This window comes from Papilio xuthus, unplaced genomic scaffold (genome assembly GCF_000836235.2).
Source record: "Papilio xuthus unplaced genomic scaffold, Pxut_1.1 DF825928.1, whole genome shotgun sequence".
Classification (NCBI taxonomy): Eukaryota; Metazoa; Arthropoda; class Insecta; order Lepidoptera; family Papilionidae; genus Papilio; species Papilio xuthus.
The window spans coordinates 2,751,529-2,771,444 of record NW_013532721.1 but is presented as its reverse complement, the minus strand read 5'-3'; the positions used below and the strand labels follow the sequence as shown (position 1 = coordinate 2,771,444).

Below are 19,916 nucleotides of genomic sequence, written 5' to 3'. Positions count from 1 at the left end.
TGTATATGCCGATTTCCATGACAATAACTACATATCTTCATTCTTTTGAGTATAGTGAATGATAGGTACATATGCATTACACAATGGTGATTTTGTCGTAAGTACATTATATTAATTTATAATTAAAAAGAATCATATTCATTGGAATCCGCGTATGCGCTGTATGAACTTTTAAAGTAGTTTCATGAGTCATCCTATCAATGTATCTTTTAAAACTAATTGGCTACGTTCTTTTACAAATATTTAATAGTTTTACGAACCGTTAAATCTTAATAAACTTTAGTTTCGTATGAATTAAAATTGTTAGTTTGTTTTTTAATGTTACATATAATACCTTACGATTCATAAATATAATCACGTCCAAGCAAAGCCAACAGCCACTAACGTACAATTATTGTGACCATCACCTAGTCACCTATTGTAGACTCTATCACGAGCCATACAAGGTGATTTATGGTAAATCACAATGATTCACGCTGTATGTACTTCGTACAAAAGCTATTAGAATGCGAACCGCGTTTGTGGTATATAGTCATTCAATAAGCACTTGTACACGCCGATCGACGACTGCGTATGGCAAATGTGCCATACTGTGCTGGCACGTGTCACGACCGGGGCCGCAGAGGGGCCGCCGCAATACACACAAACGAAACAATAATCCCTTATTGATGGATGAACTAAAAACAATTTTTTTTTCAATTTTTTCTTTGCCATTGACAATTTTTGTACTCAGTGATGGAACAAAGCAAGTTATTAGTGTAGCTTTCGGTTATTTCACTCCTAAAATATTATTCAGAGTATGATAAATATTTAGAATTAAAATCTAATTTATAACAAATATATTTTTTGCACTATTCTTCCACATTGTGAATATTTTACTTGTTGCAAGTTTTAATCCATGCCTGGTACCTAAGTTTCTATAAATTTATATAACATTATTTCTAAATTTACAAATAATAAACAACTTTTTAAATTGTAATATAAGCATTTATCACATACAAAAACCTCACATAACAGAGAAGAAATTCAATGATATGTGTAAAGACAACAAACCTGCACTGGGTAAGCATAGTTGTCTATGTCTAGTCACCCCTAAAATGGGAAGGCTTTGAGACCCACAGTAAAAAGATGAGCTGACGGCAACAGACATATAACTTGTTGTAAGACCTAATACAATAAATTACAAAACAGTGTGTATCAAATACAATTTATTTTGGAAATTACCTTTTTCTATATCACTATATTTCCGATAAAAAAAAAAAAACATTCACTTGAAAATGAAACATTAAACAACTATCTGGTTACCATGGTTGTTAATAATATTGTTCAAGTTTTAAGTAAAAAGAGTCACAATGTAACATGAAAAAAACCAGACATTTGGTTTAACAAACTTACATAGAAGAGAATAATCAAGATGTTATTTTTTATAATAAATTAAATAATATCGCACAGAGGAAAAGCTCATATTTGCTTGTGTTTGTAATGGAATAAACTTTCTCGAGTAATGTAAAATAAGCTATATTTTGTATTGATGTTTAATCAAACAAAAATCCACTTATGCAAATATAGGCTGTTGGTTATTTAAAAATCACAACTCAAAATCACAAGTCTGTCTATGGTTCATTACCATCTATAAAAAATCAAACTTATTGTTGACAAGCTCATAAATAGTTTTTTAGACAAGATTGGATTATGAGGGACTCCCATGAACCTCATGGCAGTCAGGTTTAAGTTTCTGGAGCAACCATTAATGAAATCTGTACCAGGTAAAATTATATATAAATGAAGTATCATTTGCAAAATGGTAAATATTATTGTAAACCTGCTTGTGACTCATCTCATTATGATAAAAACTAAGATACATTTACGGCACGACATTTTTAATACAACATACTAGTAACAAATTGTCAAGACCAGTGTAATATGTTTTTAAAATTTAAATATTTCAAAAAGTAATGTGAAGTTTTAAACTGTCAACAAAAGTTATTTAAAAAAAATATGATATACATATGTAAGTTATAGTGATGTTATTTTCTAATTTAAATAACGTTGGCTATAAGTTCTGAATGATAGGGATTGCTATAAATCCATTCACAATATTGCATTACCTGCTTGTGTCACGTACGGGATTTTCTGTAAACAAGTTTATTGAAAAAATATATAAACTAAATAAGAAATGAATACGTACTAATGACTAACCTTATAGATAAAACAAGATGAAGTTAAAAACAGCCAACGACTTTTTGAACACAAAAACAGTAAACAAGCACTTGTAAAACTTCGTAAGTGACCAACTTGAAAACTTTTGTAAGCCACGCAAATGACAAAATCTTAACACAACAGTACACTAGTGTAGTCCGTTACCTTTTATCAAAATCACAAAATAAAACCAAAACTAACATTGCTATTTCTTAATAGTTATATGTATGATCACTATTTATTCTCCGACGAAATAACACACAACGCTGAGGCAAAAGCAACACGCCTGACGCAAGTCAGTAATCAAAACTTGACTTGCACAACGGAAAACGAGTATACACTTTTTTCCACAACTTGTCAAAAGCCAAAGCATTGATGACATACAGCCACGTGAAAAATTCTGTTAAGATTTCGAAATATTTCATATTTTTAACCATTTAATATTTTTTATATTAAAAATTATATTAAAATTATACTGTATTATTAAAAAAAATAAGATTAAGAAATCTTAAAAGCTTTATTTTAATACCCTCCGTCTATTCCTGTTTCCAACAAAACCCGTCCTTGACACTATATTTAAAGATTATTTTATTTAATATTCCTGTTATTGTATTTAGTATTTTACTTTTAAATTTTTTGCTTGAATTCGTCCAAGTTGACTGGGCAAATGTTACTTTCATTCATTTGTTTTTATTGTAACAAATTAGCATTACATTTATAATTTGTAAAAATTAATTTCGAAATTCGATCTGAAAACTATTGTCCGTTGTTTAAATCAATTAAAAACTTAACAAATCTAAGCAAAAACTATGATGAAGTTAGTGGCAAGAGTTTCTATTTTGAACATTATATCACCTAGTATGTTTTTTTTTCAGACATTTTTAAATATATGGCCACGCAAAGGAAAAGGTATTACGAAGTAAATAAATTTATTTTGATATAGATTTATTATATATTTAATGCTAAAATGTAACATTCACACACATACACACAATAATAATTGTAATACAAAAAATGTGTTCAGTCTGCCCCAAATACAAGTTATACAAATGGCACAAGTCCGACAGAAATATACTTTCAAGTCCTTTGTGATATAAAAGGGGAAAAAAATAACTAAATGGAAATGAAAATATTTATTATAGAAAATAATACTTGATGTTCATGTCACGTGGACAAGTCCATAAAACTGTATTATTAAATTTCTTATAATATAAATCAAGAGATTACAAAATACCTATTAGAATAGAATCTACAAAATGATCTTAAAAATTATATCTTAAACTTGTACGTTTCTAGGGAGAGCTAAGTCAACCCAAAATTTAATTATGTGAGACTTATTTGTCTGATACAAAAGTAAATGCATTAAATCACAAAAAAGGATTCCTTCTTATAGCAGCTAATTATCTTACATTTCAAAATATTTAATAGTTCCACTTGATTAAATTTTGGGAGCACAATCTCAATTGAGACTTTTGTAAAGTCAAGATAACCCCCAATGCTGCTATCAGACGCTCTACAACTGTATGCGTTAATGTAAATATTTTTAATAAATTGTTTTTGTGGTAGCAGTCATGTTAAGTTATCATGACGAACAAATTACGCTAAGATCGATAGTTATCAGACAAGACGCATTTATTGGTCAGATCCCTCATCTTCTTCATCTTCGTCTTGTTCCTCCTCAGTGGAAGCTGCATCTTTTTTGGGTGGAGGTGCTTCCTTACGTGGCCTGCCTCTACCTCGTCCCTCTCCCGAACCACCCTAAAATGTTGGAGAATATTAATAATTGTAACTTGGTATTTAATGTTTAAAAGACATCTCTGATATATCTTACTTTCGCCTTAGAAGCCGGGGCACTCTTTTTAGATCCTTTAGGTCTCCCTCTTCCTCTCTTTACGGCAGGTGCCTGCTCATCATCAGATGAATTTTTTGATTCCTTCGTCTTGGCTGGTGGTGCTGCGGGTCGTCCTCTCTTTTTAGTATCACCTTTGGATTCCTAAAAATTACAAGTTTTATTAATTCATTGAAATCATTTCTAATGAGTTTTATTTTATTACACTTACAGCTTGAGTTCCATTGGCTTTTGGTCTGCCGCGCCCTTTCTTTTCAACAACCGTTGACCCATCATCCGACATTATGGCTCACGGATTTATAAATTAAAAGGCCTGAAATTTTTTAAACATATTATAACACATTCCACGGCATTCGGACTTTATTGTCGGGTATACAATCACAAAAATAAAGCTTTAATTATAGCTTTTGCATATATTTTAAAAATTTGAATATGATAAACAAACTGATCTTACCAGAAATATAAGAGAAATAACTAGTATTTAAGATAAACAAAGAAAACAAACGAAGCTAAGTCAATATCCCAAACCAGGACGCTTGGCTTGGAATAAATAATCTAGTACTTTTTATAGACGAAATTATCAAACCTCTGAAAGGAGCGTAATAGTATATTTTTTTAAAGAGAAAATAGTATAATTAGCACAAAAAGCACCTTATTTCAATTTAAACTAACATAGATCTACAAGTGTATCGACAAGTACAAAGCCAATATAATGGAGTCTGCCATTAGGTAATTATTAACATTTTTCTACATAAATACGCTAACGTAAGTGCGTAAAAATTTAATGATATATAAAAAAGCAAATGAAATATGCTATAAAAAAGGAAAAAATATATCAGATCACTGTACTTACAGAATTGTTTACAGGCAAGCCAAATTCCAATTGCTTTACAAGAATATTATGGCGGGCTATGATGATTGCTGAACGAGCGTTAACCGGCGTTTAGCAAGCGTCAGTTTAGAGGGCGCTATTGTCTTCGGTTTAAAATGTTGTTTCAGGTGAACATATAAATAAAAATTGTTGTAGTTATTGAATTTCTAGGAAGAAAGCAAAGTATAGTTATTTACAAATGTAATTACTATTTCTTTTATTGGAAGCCACTTATAAAATAGTACCACAATTATACTATGTTCGTCAACATTTTTACGTGGCTTTCAATATCTTAGTAATTTTATGTTAGTAAAATATAGTGGTAATAGAATATATTTCAGATCCTTAAAATTATTAGTGTTCAACATAAACATTGCACACCATCTAACTACGAGCAGGGAATTCTTAGAATAATAGGTTTTTCATTGGCCATTTAACACTTAAAAAGTTTAAAACCGTAAAACTTTAAAAACTTAAGTTGAACATAAAGCCTATGTTATTATTTTAAAGTTAGACATTCTTTGATTTAATATCATCACTTCTCGAGCTTAATCTAAATCCCCAAATTACTTAAGTATATCTACCAGGCAAAGGCCAAAATCATTGGATAGGGTACAAATAGGACATACTGGAGAAAAGTTAAGGGAGCCACACAGAGCTTTATTCTGCGGTGAGACGATGCGGGTAAATAATAAAGCAAATGCTTTATAATCGCATATAATTCAAAGATATGTGTGTAGTCACTAATCCGCAGTAGGCCATGGTCGTTGACTAAGGTCTAATCACCTCTAAGCCTCTTTTGGGTCTTAGAGTAGGATCTAAGGTTCTTCTTGGGGACATGTAAGCACTCACTAAGTATCATAAAGATTCAAATGACGCCAATACGAATTTTTAATTTATAATTGTGAAATAAAACCTATAAATAAATAACATTTTTTATCTACTGTCAGTTGTCACTGTCATTTTCAGAAAATCTGTCATCTGTTAAATAAAAATTTTGTTGATTTTTATTTAATATTAGATTTCAGCAGATTTTAGTTAATTTATGTTCACTGTAATTTAATCAAAGAGAAAGAATTTGCAATGAAGCAGCCCGTGGAACCAAGCAAAGAAGATTGTTGTAATAGCGGTTGCAATCCTTGTATATTTGATGTTTATGAAAAACAATTACGAAAATATGAAATCTTTTTAACACATAATGAATTACCTGTAACAACTGAAAATGGGATACTGCAATTAGAATATACAAAATTTTTTGTTCATAATATTTATTTAATATGTGATTCACATAAATTAATAACATTTAAAAAGTTAAGGCAGGAAAAAGATAAACATCTAGTACAGTGGAATCCTGGTGATCATTTTTTAGTTAAATATTTCTCTGATAATACAGTATGTACTCGTGCTTACACACCCATAAAATTAAAAGAGAGTAAAGATAGTTTTGATTTTTCTATTATTGTAAAACTATATAATTCTGGGTTAGTTTCAAAATATCTTTACAACTTACAAAAGGGAGATGAAACATTATGGCGTGGGCCATACGGTTCATATGAAAAAATCACTAATAAATATAAAAGACTTATTATGTTAGCTCAGGGTACAGGAATAGCACCATTTATTTCGATAATAGACAGTATCTTGAGCGATGAAGAAGATATGACTAGGATGTTCCTTGTTTATTGTTGTTCTTCTATAGATGTGATATTGTTTAGGAATGAGTTGTATAATTTTAAATCTTTTTGGAACTTTACATATAAAGTTTTTCTTAGTTCTCCTTCTGACCACAAAAATACTAAATATCAAGAACCAATAAATAATTTTAAATTAAAATGTGAGGATTTGGTAACTTTAAAGCCTTTTACATGCAATGATCAAGTATTGTTATGTGGTTGTTCTGATTTTATGGAGGAATACAAAGGATTTTTCAAAAGTGAGGGATTATTATTAGATAACATTTTTTTATTCTGAGAAGATTGTATGATTTGAAATGTTAGTAATTCTAAAAAAAAAATTGTTCTTAATTTCAATAAAAAATTAATTTTAATATAATGATATATTCATTGCTCAATATATTATAGACAAAGTTCATGTTTTAAGTAAAATAGTTTTAAATATGTAGTTAAACAAAAGTTGTTTGTAAAAAGAAATTAAATGGTTTTACTAATATGATGGCTTTTAGATTTAAAATGTGAACTCATGCCTCTTGAAAGTTAAATTGTACTGCTAACAACTGCCCCGCTTGTTTCCATGCAAGAGTATAGGTGTGGCCAAGGGGATAAGTGATTGCAGGCGCAACTAGAGAAAATTGATTTAGAAAATGGTCCACATGTTGATAAGCATTTCCTTTTAAACGGCAACAAAGATTATCCTCCCTCCCCCTTGATCATTGGTTGGCGATACCCTTGTCCATGAGAAAATAATAAAAAAGGTTTTGAGACTGATTTTTAGAACGATGAGAGATATCTTTAAAAAATATAGAAATATACTGTGAAATGGAGGACTAATAATTATAAAATTTTATTGATATAGAAAAAATTTAATAAATGAAAGACTACTTTGAATATGAACGTTATTGCAGTATTTTGTAATAAAGCTCATCACATTAATTCCATTCCAAAGATAATGCGCTAATGCACACCATGCTACCAGTTTGTAGCCATCTTGTTAATGTAATTTAGAGAGCGACAACCAAATTCTGAACTGGATAGGTGTTATAATGGTGGAGTAATTGCACCATTAATTTTTTTTTAAACTTGCTTCGAATACGTTTGATAGTAGTGGCCAAATTTCAAGACGTCAAACCAACGAAAACTGAGTGACGTGTCTGATATTAAAAATATAGAGTATGGATTTTTTCGCGCCGGCGCGAATCGCGTTACCCGTTTCCCCACGGCTTTCTGGTAATTTCATCGAAACTTAATTATTATTTCGATAAATATGACTGAGTGCATATAAATATAATAAAACGAAACACTAGAATAGCATTCCTAAAGCTTGATGTGTTTTCACATGTGTGGTACTACTGTGAAAATATTTTTATACAAATGCAGGTGTGAAATTGTGTTAGTATATATTTAAAAAGATTAATTTAAAATGGGCTCGATAGTATTAAAAAGTTTGTCAATTCTGTTAGGAGTTTTTTTTATTTTCGTTGGTACGACAAAGCTGACCCCCGTCATTTCAAAAGAATTACATAAAGATTTGGTAAGTGCATATTTATATATTGTTTTTCTATTAAAAAAATAAAAGGTCGACGAGTGCATTAAGAATTTTGTTGCGGAGCGATGTGCTCAGTTATTTTAGTATTTGGCTTGCCGCCTAATGCCAACGTGGAGATGTCTCACAATGACGATATCATTCGTGAAACGATATCAATTTTTAATACGATAAACACACAATATACAATATACTTTATTATGAAAGTAAATATATCTTTAACTATCAATATTAATGATGAAAAGATAGATAAATATAATTACGAAATAAATGAAAAAAAAATCCGTAATCTGTATCTTTGCATAGAGGTATTTGTAAGCTTTTACATTATACAGCCTATTGCTCATTTGTTCCTTTATTTTATAAAAAAAATCAATATTGTTTCAGAGAAAAGAATATGTGAGATACGCTAAAGTTTTTCCATTAAGTGAGATGTTAGACTTCAAGCTACCTTCAAAATGGTACAGAAGAACGGTCGGCGGACTTGAAATACTCTTCGGCTTGTGTTTAGCCCTCATACCTAGTCGTAAGTACATGTTGCTACACAACACTCTGTTTTTTTTTCTGAAAGAGTAAGAGATAGAAATGTGGCCGTAGAATCTCGACTGACTATATCTTTTCATTATACAACTTGCAACTGTGCATGTGATTAATAAGTATACCACTCTACACATGACAATTACAGGTTATAGAGAGCCACAATTAACAAACATACAAAATAATCAATCAAATCAAAATATACTTCCGTGTCGTTCGGTTTACCATCAATAAAAGCATTTTCGTTCTATCTTATATTGATACTTTTAGGTTATATAAGCATATAAATAGGATATGTACATATATCTATGTGATACATCATATGTAAAAGCATTTAGCCCATGCTTTTAAAAACACATGCCACCTGTGTGTACGTATGACAATGTTCCACACATGCCATTGCTCAATAATTGCAATTAATAATTTCCAAAGTCGAATTTGGATGCCACCTGCTCTTGTCTACTGATTCCATGTAAGATATTTACGTTCAAACTAGATCGTTTAATATTTTCGACTGAATGTTAAAGTAGGACAAATGAAATATTGCATAGAGAAACAAAAAAAAATATCAGAAAAATGTTTACGCGTATTTAAAAAAAATTACAACAGGTGTCTATAAAATTGTAATTATGCTCCGAGATGTAAGTTTAATAAAGACACAGTTACAAACTTAGATTCTGCAATAAAAAAAAACGAAATTAAGCAAAATGACTCTACATTTTGCTTAATTTCGCATTGCAGAAATTTGTTCCTACTAAATCTAAAATGCGCAAATGATAGGTAACATATGGAAAAGGCTTGTTTATTATGGGTAAGTTTATTACAGTATGAAGTCTAACCTTTCCTATAGACTTATAAGCAAGAAATAAGTAAAAAAACATATAAAACTATATTCAAAGTAATTTTGTCTCACAGGCGTTGTGCTCTTTAATTTTTTTCCCAGCAAATTACGTATAACAATTCGCTTTAGTCGGACATTTTTATAGACCAACATTAGTTTATTAACGTCTAAGGTTGATGGTTACGTTTTGCTGTAAACCATTGAAGTGGTCGTTAAAATGTCTGGAAAAGTTTACAATGCCCGGCCAGTATTATTGTTTGTGCGGAGCTTTTGTTATAAGAAGCTCTCCAGTTAACACATCGCCCAAAATGTCTACGCTAGCATCTATACAACTGATATCTCATTTCGAAGTAATATTTAATAGTTTTTTTTTACGGTACATTCATAGATCTGAACTGCTGCATCCTTAAAATTTGATATAACTGCAACACATTTTGTGAATTTTTACTTTTTAAAATTATTTTAAAATTCAATGCATATATGGTCTATGCCGAAACAAAATTAAATAATAAGTTTTACCGGACATATAATACATATAAGTGTAGAATAATATCACAAAAGCCACGAACATTTTGTGATTAAAAATAATGATGCAAATTATTTAGTACAGTAAAGATTGAGCGACGTAACACGTGGGTGGTGCATCCGCTAGCTATTGCTTATATTGTACCGATATTTATTTATTTTTTGGATCAATCAAAGTAATGTAAACATTTGCGGTTTGTTTTACCTTCAAACGTGTATCAAAATCAGTTAATCTAAAATATTTGTACGTTGATTTATTCGACACGTTAGTTTTTCTAGCAAAAATTCATTTGTGTGCTTATGAATAAACTAAAATAATATAATATACATATTTGTTTTACTTTGACTCTGTAAAAGTTCTTTTAAAATTATATTTAATCCTCCTGACTTACTTGTTTGCCACCTTATACTAAAAAAACAGAATAATTGGTTCACTTTTTCCTTAATTGTTAAAGTGTTGTTAAATGAACCATAAAACTACTCTGAATGTGCCAGTATTCTAATTTCGCGGGAATCGATTACAGATAAAATAAAAAATGCTGCAAACATTGGACTGGTGCTGCTGATGATGCTGGCCGCATATTCACACGTGATGGTGGGGGATCCCTTCGACCGCTGCGCACCAGCACTCGTCTTCTTCTTCATGCTTAGTGGTCGGCTTGTCGTTTGGTCAGTAAATTATTTTTGTGCATGTTATTTTAACAGAAAACATTGTAAATTGCAAATTCTACTTTACATCAATAATGAGTTTCAATGTAAAGAAGTTATTAAAGCCAGAAACAATACTATTGGTAATTTCTTTTACACTCATCTTAAAGACTATAAAATGTCTGCTGAAGATTTTATTGGAAATCGGGGTTGATAGATTGAAAGCTTATCGCTCGCGGTCTTTTTGGCACGTAAATACTTTATTGGCGCATAGCGAAATTCCTACGCGGTAAAATAATAAATTACAGGACGAAGACATTTCGTTAAAACTGAAGAAGATATGTGTACAGAATTAAAAAAAAATAGCAATTATTTTTGCTTAGTATCAGACTTAGCATTTGTTATTTACGCCTAACAAAAAGTTGTGGTTTCTATTAAAATTATCAAAATTCATTTCGTAGTTTCTAGGTTAGTGCGTTTAATTAAAATATTGTAATTCTCGAACAAAAAAAGTCTCGTAATGTAAGTTCGTATGGCAAAAGATTGCATCGGCACAGACATAAATTTTTATATGACTACATAGTTTAGAAACTTTAATTATAAATCATAAGAAACGAACAAAAATAGATTCATATAAGCTGCATTTGATGTTTTATAAACAGCTGCTGTTCGCACTCCCCCGCGTTGGGCAGATTGACGTCAATTGCTCAAATCAATTTTTATGTTTTGTTCTTCATAACTGTTTTCAGTGTCGATTCGCTTATGTAAAAACATTTTGTCAGCCTTTCGTTACTTATATTTAAAAAAAAAACCGGAGACTATAATATGTTCAACGCAAACTTCACCGTAATTATTGCATGACTGATGCTACAATAAATATAATGGAAACAAGCCATTTTAAATTCATCATATATTCCAAACATATTTTGGAATATGACTATTACTACTAGTATAATATTGTATTGTCTGTGACTGTTTAAGAAGCGCCAACAATCTAAAGCAATACAAAAACCGATAACGTGGTTTCGAATCCGCCATTCTTTTTCTTTATGTTGATTTATCTATAATCAGGGTAGTGTCTTCGTGACCAGTTTATTTGCACCTTGACCAATTTTTACGACATGTAAACACGAGTTACGAAACTAGATGTATCCCACGGGCGAGTCTGTGCGTCGGAGCGTCGCTACCGCTGGCCGGTCGCCAGAAATCAAGCCCGTTGTCGTGCGAATTCGTATTTTGGTTGATTGCTCCGCACTAGCTATATTCACATTTATTAACTGTATTACGCGCTGTTTATTTGATCTTTTGCTGCGCTGTTTGCAGTTCGATTTCTTCAGGCCTTTATTTATGGCGTTATTACTAAGTAAACAATGCAGTCAATTCATTTCACAGTCTCATTTTCCTATCGATACAACTAGGAAATATTAAAAAAGATCATACTTCTTTGAGATTTATCAATATAGTAATTATTCGGTATTTAGTAACTAATCACTTGTTTTGTGTAAAGTCGTTTATCTGTGCAGTAATAAAAGTTCGCAGCAAAGTTTGTTTGAACGCGCTAATCTCGAAACTAGCGATCGGACTTAAAATATTCTGTTTGCATTTGAAAGCTTTATTATTGGGGAAAGTTATAAGAGCTAAAATGACCACACTTTAAGAGGCAATACAATAAAAAATAATAAAGTAAAATAAAAAAATAATAATAATAATAAAGTAGATATCAGTAGTAATATATTATTTGGTTATATTTTAATGTAAAATGTGTATTTCAGGTATCAGACCAGTCGACGCGAAGCTCTAGAGAAAGCCGCAACTGCACAAAACGGCAACGGTCTGAAGCGCGACTGAGATCCTTGCGAAAATATATGCATGATATTAGACTTACATCAAGTGAAATTTTTATTGTTTTAGCATTGCGATCTAGTCATTGGAGCACAGAATATTTATCGTTAGTTTTGTTGTTTTTGTTATAAATATACTTACTGTGATTTTACTAGTCATCTCACAATAGTTTGTGATTTTATTTGCACCGCTTCTTAGTATTCCGCAGTTATGTGCAAACGGACACATAAATATAAATTGTGTTAACGGTTGTCATATACCTTGGCGGTTCTGAACATCGTACGAGTCGCTGCGCACAACGCAACATAGTGGGACGTAGAGGGGCACTGCGCAAGGCGTAGACGCGGATGACCTTGAGCCGCCAAGATATTTGAAAAGACATATACCATCAACATTTCTGTACGTATTTTACACCCATTCGTACATATTGTAGTTTTAAAGTGATATTTAGGCGGTAAGCGGTACCTATTCGTATGTTTGTCTGTATGTGGTGTGTATGCGTGATCGTGTGGCATATATTAGAAAATGTAGATGATCAACATTTGCACATTAAATTACAATAAATGTAACTCGATTCACAATAAAAATGCTCAATTAACAAAACATGTAATATGTAATTAAGTAATCTTAATCGTGTGTACTGATAGTAATATCCTTATAAAACTTAATACTTCTTGGTAGCTACTATTAAATATCGAAATAAACAATACATGTGGGGCGTCGCCAGCCGATGATCTAAGCCAGTGCCGGCGGTAGATTAGGGCGCGGTAGAGCGATTGGCCAGGTCGCTGGGCAGAAAGGGTCCCCTCAGGTCTAATAATTACAATGTCATAGTCCTGTTAACCCCTTCAAAGGCATGGTAAAAAAAGGGAGCGACTAAGAAACAACGCCGTAGCCCAGGATGCTACTAGAGCTAACGAAATAGATTTTTACATGTGTTATATTGTTCAATATATATATATATATCTACTTTACATTTTTAGATTCTGTAGGGAGTGACTTTGTCCCCGTTTGCCGCCCCTCTGCGACGCCCATTGAATACAGTTTATCTTTAAGACTTTCCAATAGAATAATTAAATGTGCTTTAATACTTATTATATTTGCATCTTTTTCGTTAACCTTCCTTCCACTATTGAAAGTTTTAATTATAAGCATTAAATAAAATTGTAGCGATTTGAAATTGAATAATGTAGACATAAGATAGGCGTATTTGCGTTTAGGACTTCCCCTTTGTTGTTATTTACTTTACAGTTTTTTTTATCTAGATACAATGCTGTGTATTTTTTAAGAATTAATCCAGACCATAAATTTTTACTTACGCTTAATTTTTACTTTTCGCACAATTTACTTTGTATTAACGTATAATACTGCCAACATGGACTTTTCTCAGGAATTGAAATAGTTAATGATATTTGCTGTAACTTTTTTTCATGAAATAAGGTTCTTATACAAGAATCTCGTTATTAAACGTTTTATAGTTGAAGCCATAGTGAATCTGCTCATTGTTGCTCTATGTAATATCACAAAATTGATTTTGGAATTTTTCATGAGATGTGTGTATTGAACATTTGAATAAATGGAGTGAATTGATGATTTTTAATTTTTTTATTATTATGATATTCCTGTTCCCTGTAATGCTACATTTTCTTTTTTTAATAAAACATTGTTAAGAGCAGTAAATTATTTTATTAAAGCATTTTTACATCTATGTTTTCAAAACATAAAACGTAACACAATTCTAAACGCATAATTGTACAATTTATAATGTTAATTTCACATAAGTTATTTCTTATTCATAATATATGGATTTACATTTTTTTACTATATTCATGTTATACTTATTACTTAACCCTTTAAAAAATTACATAACATGGTTCAGTAAGAGCAACTCAAATATGCAACACAACTTACATACAAACCAAAAAATTCTCTTAAACACTTGCAGTTTCAACCCTTTTTATGACTTAAGCGGGATCTTGTCCAGTTTGTAACAACTCTAGAGCATTCTTCAGATTATTAATAGCAGTTTTAATATCGTCGTAATTAAGAGCACTGCTTGCCCACTTGCAGTACTTCTGAGCTTTTGCAATTTGATCGGGACTCAATTGCGCCACCATCATAGAATTATCACCATAAGGTGGTTGAGATGGCTGACTCTGTTGCGAAGGGTCATATGGTACAAACCCACCAGGGTTGGGATCTGGGGTGTAAGGTACAGGAGGCAACTGAGATGCTGCTCTCATAGCCGCATTGGGATCAGGTAAGGTGCTGCTAAAACTTGTTGGTATAACGGGTGGTGTTGCTGGTGTCACTTGAGGATTGAACCCAGGATTTTGGGCAAAGCCAGTAGGATCAGGTTGGAAACCAGGATTTGAGGTAAAGCCCATGGGTTCTGGTTGGGTATTGATTCCTGTGTTCTCTTCATTCGATGTTTCTCCATCTTCTGTAAGAGGCCCTGTAATAATGCAGAAAGGACTATTTAACAGAAAAACAACATTAGTAATAAGTATTTCATAATACAACACAATATAATAATAAAAATTGTAACTATTGTAATATTTCACCTGGGACTGGTGTTTCCCCATTTTTCAGACAGTTGTGAATGTATGCGGCCTTCCACTTGGCATACTTCCTATTCTGTGCAGCCTCATCTGTCAGCTCACCAAATGTAGTTAAGACATCATAGATCATTCCAGATGTGTAAAATGCTTTGACGACATTTCTGAGACAAAAATTTGCATTTTTAAGATACAAATGTAATGGTAGCTAAAGACTACATCATTATAATATTCTCTGCCTTAATAAATTAAAAATTCTTACATAAATCTAATCAAGATCATGCTTACTTTCCATAACTTTGCTCCCTGTCCTGTTTGTCTGCATACATAAATAGTTTTAGTGCATAATTTTCAAGATGAGCCTGTGCCGCTACTTCATTACTTATAGCTTCATTATCTTTATGAGTTGTCTTTTCTTCTTCCAACCAGTCCATTAGACCTTAATAAAGATTTATTTGTATTTATAAAGGTTATAAACTTAATTTGACTACTAATATTCAGAAGTATCATTCCTCTGAACACCATGGACTAATACCTTTAAATATTGCAAACTAAATAATGTTTTTTTAAAAATAATGCTACACATCTTGCCACTAAAACATGATTCTTACCCATCAACATCTTTGTTTCTTCTGGAGTTTTCTTGTTGGTTAACTTCATGCCAACTTGTAGGGCGTGTAAACGACACCAGTAGGCCACCACAGGGTCTCTGGCGTCATGTTCTGAAGCTGTTTTTAAGTAATGTTGTATAGATTTTAAGCTAGGCGGGCAATCGGGGATATTCACAGGCATGTTGAAATATCTGACGTGTATCTAATGTATAGTTGAATACTGAAAAAGTATTTTCCTAATGTAATTATGTGTACAAATTCATTATCCTCTATTTACATTGACAATTTACCATGTAAACAGTAATATTCAAAATGTAACTCTAAAACATACCTGTAATTTTCACAGTACAAGCGTTTTGTAATTAAATTGAAATATGTTATTATTTTATTATATGGTTTGATGAACAATAAATTAATCATCCACAAAAAAAGAGATTTTTCACTTGTGTCACTGTCATTTGTCAGTGATCGTTGTCATTTGCCACTTAAACTGTCAGTTGTCAGTATTTCTTGTTATTTTAAACGTCATGGGTCATGGGCGTTTTATGAAACCTGTATTGCCAGGAATGCAGAACCTTTGGAAATCGTGGGGACTGGTGTCAAAGTCAAATAATGTCAAACGATATCAAAGTTTAGTGTCATGTCAAATTTTTGACGTTTTTAATGTGAATGTGGTTGATATTGTGTTATTATTACAATACTTCCTGTGAGAAATAATTGCAATTGTTGTTTTTACATTAAATTAAACCAATTTAAAATGCCTTCCAAACAGAGAAAAATAGCTATGATGGGTTACCGATCAGTTGGTAAAGTAACATTACTATTATCAATTTGCGTCTAATTTATCATTTGTGACGTTCTTTTAATAAGACTTATTTGCAGGTAAATCTTCTCTTATTATTCAATTTGTGGAGGGACAGTTCGTTGACTCTTATGACCCTACAATTGAAAACAGTACGTAATATTTTACTTAATAAAACGACAATGATTAAAAACAAACTGTTTACTATTGTTTTTAATTTTTATTTCAGCGTTTACAAAGTTTATTCGGCTAAATTCAACAGAATATGAAGTGAAACTGGTAGATACAGCTGGCCAAGATGAATATAGTATTTTTCCCTTGCAATACAGTATGGACTTCCATGGCTATGTATTGGTGTACTCCATCACCTCCAGCAAAAGCTTTCAAATAGTGCAAATAATTTATGATAAGTTACTTGATATGGTTGGAAAAATACAGTGAGTATTCATGATAACTTATTCAAAAAAGAAGCATGACTCAATGTTTCAAGCAGCCAAAGGTTTATTTGGGTATTATCTGGTTACAAACATTGAAATAAAATATCAATTTATTAGTATTAATATTAATTATCATTAGTGAATTTTAACACAAAATTCAAAAGAAATGGGACATACCAGGTTTCACAAACCTTACCTTTCTAATTTACAAAAATGTTTGAAATTATACAGTGGTTTTAATAGTGATTGTTTTCTGTAAATTCTAGTGTACCTATAGTGCTAGTTGGAAATAAAACAGATCTTCATTTAGAAAGAAAGATAAGTACAGAAGAGGGTAAAAGGCTTGCTGAAAAATGGAAAGCAGCATTTGTTGAAACAAGTGCGAAACGAAATGAGGTAACATCAATATACGATAGATAAAAACATAATATAAGTCAGTTTATGAATATATTTTTTTAATTAATTTTTCTATTTCAGTCTGTTACTGATATGTTCCATGCAATGTTGTCAGAAATCGAAAGATCAGATGGTCATATACAAGAAAAGAATGGGTGTATTATATCTTAATAAAATGCAATGCTTACGAACTGTGCTTCTACTTAAGTAAAAGTGATTTAAACATAATTAAGTTTGTGCACGGCTATTGTGGTTGCTGCAAGTGAAATATATTTCTAAAAACCTTTATGGTACCTTCAAATGAATGACGATAATATTATTGTTTGATGTGTTAATTTATGTAATTTTTGATATAAGATGAATGTAAGGTGATGTTACTTGTTTGATTTTCAAGCAAATTTCTTTTGAAATACTTTTGTACAACTTTACTCACTTTTATTCTTGTTTTTTATATTTCATATTCATGTGACGTTTGTTTCTTTGATGGATATTATTGATAGATGTGTTAAATTAAGTGTTCATAATAATTACTAATTTAAAGGTACCATGAGGCTGTATGTGCAATTGTGGTGAATTGTGCTGAATAAAATGATGCATTGCTTTTACGCAATGTTTTCAAACTGCATCATTTTATCCAGCACATAAGCAGCTAAATGCAAGATGCTTTAAGAGTGTTAGTTTTAGTATGCCTTGAAAAGGCTTACCTCAGTGGATATTCCACTAATGCACATAATATATTGAGCAATGTACATGTTTAAATTTAAAATGTTTTAGGGTATATGAATCAATACAGTAACAATAAAATTATAGATTTGTTGTCAAAATAGTAAATATATCTCTTCTATATTCCGAAAATATAAATAGACTGTAGAAGAGATGTAAAAGTGATCTTGCTAGAGTGTATAATAATTTCATTGAAAAATGCTACTACTAAGAAATTGAAGTACTTATGGTAAATTTCAGGGCATTTTTAAGTCATTACATTTTTACATTTAGTAAAGAACAAATTCAATTTAGTAATATGCAATAAAATATTTTGTATCATGTATAAATATTTAGAAGTCTCGATAGCTAAGCTAGGCATTCAATTTACGATAGTTTAAATTTAAAGGCCCCTACGCATTAAGCGGTTGTAGAACGGTCGCGACCGCCTGTTTTGTATAGATCACGTGGGCATTTGCTACGTTTAGAGTTTGCGTTTTGAATCTTGGAACAACCAATTTCTTGTAGATAGTTTCAGTGCGCAATCCGCGGCTGCCCGCAACCAAGTCAGCATTTGCTTAATGCGTACACGCGCCATGCTTGGTGTTCTTACGTTAGTTCCCTTAATTATATTTTCAAAATGAATCACCAATATTTAACATATACGGCAATAACTTTCGATTCGTAATTTTTAGGACTTTGTATGATCAGTAAAACAGTAATAATTGTTATTTCTTTATATCAATTAACAAAGATATGAGATTATTTTATTTAAATATGTATGTGGAAAGATTTTAAATGATTTGGTTAAAATCAATCATTTACATCTTGCTTTTTTACCTCGAGTGAGCACTGCCTAAACTGATGAAATTTCATATTTTAACATAAAGAGAAATGTAATACGATAGTTATTTTAGTTTTTTCCGCAGTGGAAGTGCAGTAAGAATGAAAATGTCAAGTGTAAAAAGAAATCCTATAAAATGTACCATCTCATTTTTCTTAAAACATTGAGCATGACTAAAATATTTTTGTCGACGAATATCAAAATAAAACTTATTGCTAAGAAACTATAAACTTGGGAATTCTCGCTGTATTTTGGGTGTAATATGTTTAAATTCGTTTTGGGTAGATATATAGTTTGAGTTTTGAGTTATCACAAAAGAAAAGTATGGATATATAGAAGTTTTATATTTATGTAATACAATTTAAAAAATAAACTAGGCTTACATGTATGAAGTTTTTCAATTTCTATGCCTTTAATGTAACTGCGATTGTATTCATCTAAATTGCCTTAGATATGAAACTATAATCTTTTTAATTTATACACCGTAGTTATATTGGTCATAGATTTTACAAACTCTTTTATTGTACAGTCAGCGTCATATAGATCGTCACAGACAAGACATGCAAATATATAGGTATACCAAAAGTAATCAATTATATCGGTACAACAAAAGTCCTCAAAATAATAGATACATTCACCCTGCTCAAATACATCGGTACATGCACAGCGTCAAATATATGAGTACATGCAAGATGCTCATAAATATCGTAGCAGCCACAGCGTCATAAGTAACGAAGCAGTCAAGGTGCGCAAAAATATCGGTACATTTGACAAAATTGAACTCTATCTCTATATACTTGTGATACAATTTGGAATAAACTACTTCTGTTACATTCATTTGACATTTTGCATCAAACCATTTTTCAAAATTTACTAAAAGTGTTCGACGCGGATGACAGATATTAGTTAGATAAAACCAACATCAAATTTAAGTTTGTCATCATATATGCTAGTTTGGTCTCGTGGCCTTACCGTTCGCCACCGTTGGTACGTAAGTTCGGCGGTTCAAATCCCAAGCAACTATTTTTTTTTGTT

At 31.2% G+C, this 19,916-nt stretch overlaps 6 protein-coding genes across 8 annotated transcripts in view; 3 read left to right on the top strand and 3 right to left on the bottom strand.

Annotated features, from left to right (window-relative positions):
• cno (adherens junction formation factor afadin) overlaps positions 1 to 2,511 on the bottom strand; it is a 46,466-nt gene extending 43,955 nt beyond the window's left edge. The window contains exon 1 of the mRNA XM_013322134.1: positions 2,200 to 2,511. The gene's annotated coding sequence lies outside the window, so the exon portion shown is untranslated. The remainder of the gene's footprint in view (positions 1 to 2,199) is intronic.
• Positions 2,512 to 3,317: 806 nt separating this feature from the next.
• Positions 3,318 to 5,009, bottom strand: Hmga (high mobility group protein A). Its single transcript, XM_013322217.1, has 4 exons — positions 4,902 to 5,009; positions 4,260 to 4,361; positions 4,031 to 4,192; positions 3,318 to 3,957 (listed from the first exon to the last, which is right to left on the bottom strand). The coding sequence occupies exons 2-4, from the start codon at positions 4,329 to 4,331 to the stop codon at positions 3,832 to 3,834; spliced, it is 360 nt and encodes a 119-aa protein (XP_013177671.1). The 5' UTR covers positions 4,332 to 4,361; positions 4,902 to 5,009; the 3' UTR covers positions 3,318 to 3,831.
• Positions 5,010 to 5,895: 886 nt separating this feature from the next.
• On the top strand, positions 5,896 to 6,994 carry LOC106125215 (NADH-cytochrome b5 reductase-like). The gene has a single exon (XM_013322323.1). The coding sequence runs from the start codon at positions 6,003 to 6,005 to the stop codon at positions 6,888 to 6,890; it is 888 nt and encodes a 295-aa protein (XP_013177777.1). The 5' UTR covers positions 5,896 to 6,002; the 3' UTR covers positions 6,891 to 6,994.
• Positions 6,995 to 7,541: 547 nt separating this feature from the next.
• On the top strand, positions 7,542 to 14,129 carry LOC106125546 (transmembrane protein 35). Of its 2 annotated transcripts, none has more exons than XM_013322794.1 (4): positions 7,542 to 8,126; positions 8,526 to 8,664; positions 10,566 to 10,710; positions 12,462 to 14,129. In XM_013322794.1, the coding sequence occupies exons 1-4, from the start codon at positions 8,016 to 8,018 to the stop codon at positions 12,535 to 12,537; spliced, it is 471 nt and encodes a 156-aa protein (XP_013178248.1). In that variant the 5' UTR covers positions 7,542 to 8,015; the 3' UTR covers positions 12,538 to 14,129. The 2 variants fall into 2 exon arrangements, with proteins under 2 accessions (XP_013178248.1, XP_013178246.1); XM_013322792.1 differs by lacking the exon at positions 7,542 to 8,126 and adding an exon at positions 8,324 to 8,446.
• A 150-nt stretch (positions 14,130 to 14,279) lies between these two features.
• Vta1 (vesicle trafficking 1) lies at positions 14,280 to 16,177 on the bottom strand. Of its 2 annotated transcripts, none has more exons than XM_013322204.1 (5): positions 16,032 to 16,177; positions 15,701 to 15,817; positions 15,378 to 15,528; positions 15,096 to 15,253; positions 14,280 to 14,986 (listed from the first exon to the last, which is right to left on the bottom strand). In XM_013322204.1, exons 2-5 carry the CDS (start codon positions 15,747 to 15,749, stop codon positions 14,496 to 14,498), a joined length of 849 nt encoding a protein of 282 aa, XP_013177658.1. In that variant the 5' UTR covers positions 15,750 to 15,817; positions 16,032 to 16,177; the 3' UTR covers positions 14,280 to 14,495. The 2 variants fall into 2 exon arrangements, with proteins under 2 accessions (XP_013177658.1, XP_013177657.1); XM_013322203.1 differs by having other exon boundaries at positions 14,281 to 14,986; positions 15,701 to 15,920.
• A 144-nt stretch (positions 16,178 to 16,321) lies between these two features.
• On the top strand, positions 16,322 to 18,729 carry Rheb (Ras homolog enriched in brain). The gene is made up of 5 exons (XM_013322199.1): positions 16,322 to 16,506; positions 16,583 to 16,654; positions 16,732 to 16,939; positions 17,206 to 17,335; positions 17,417 to 18,729. Exons 1-5 carry the CDS (start codon positions 16,458 to 16,460, stop codon positions 17,504 to 17,506), a joined length of 549 nt encoding a protein of 182 aa, XP_013177653.1. The 5' UTR covers positions 16,322 to 16,457; the 3' UTR covers positions 17,507 to 18,729.
• The last annotated feature ends 1,187 nt before the right edge of the window (positions 18,730 to 19,916 follow it).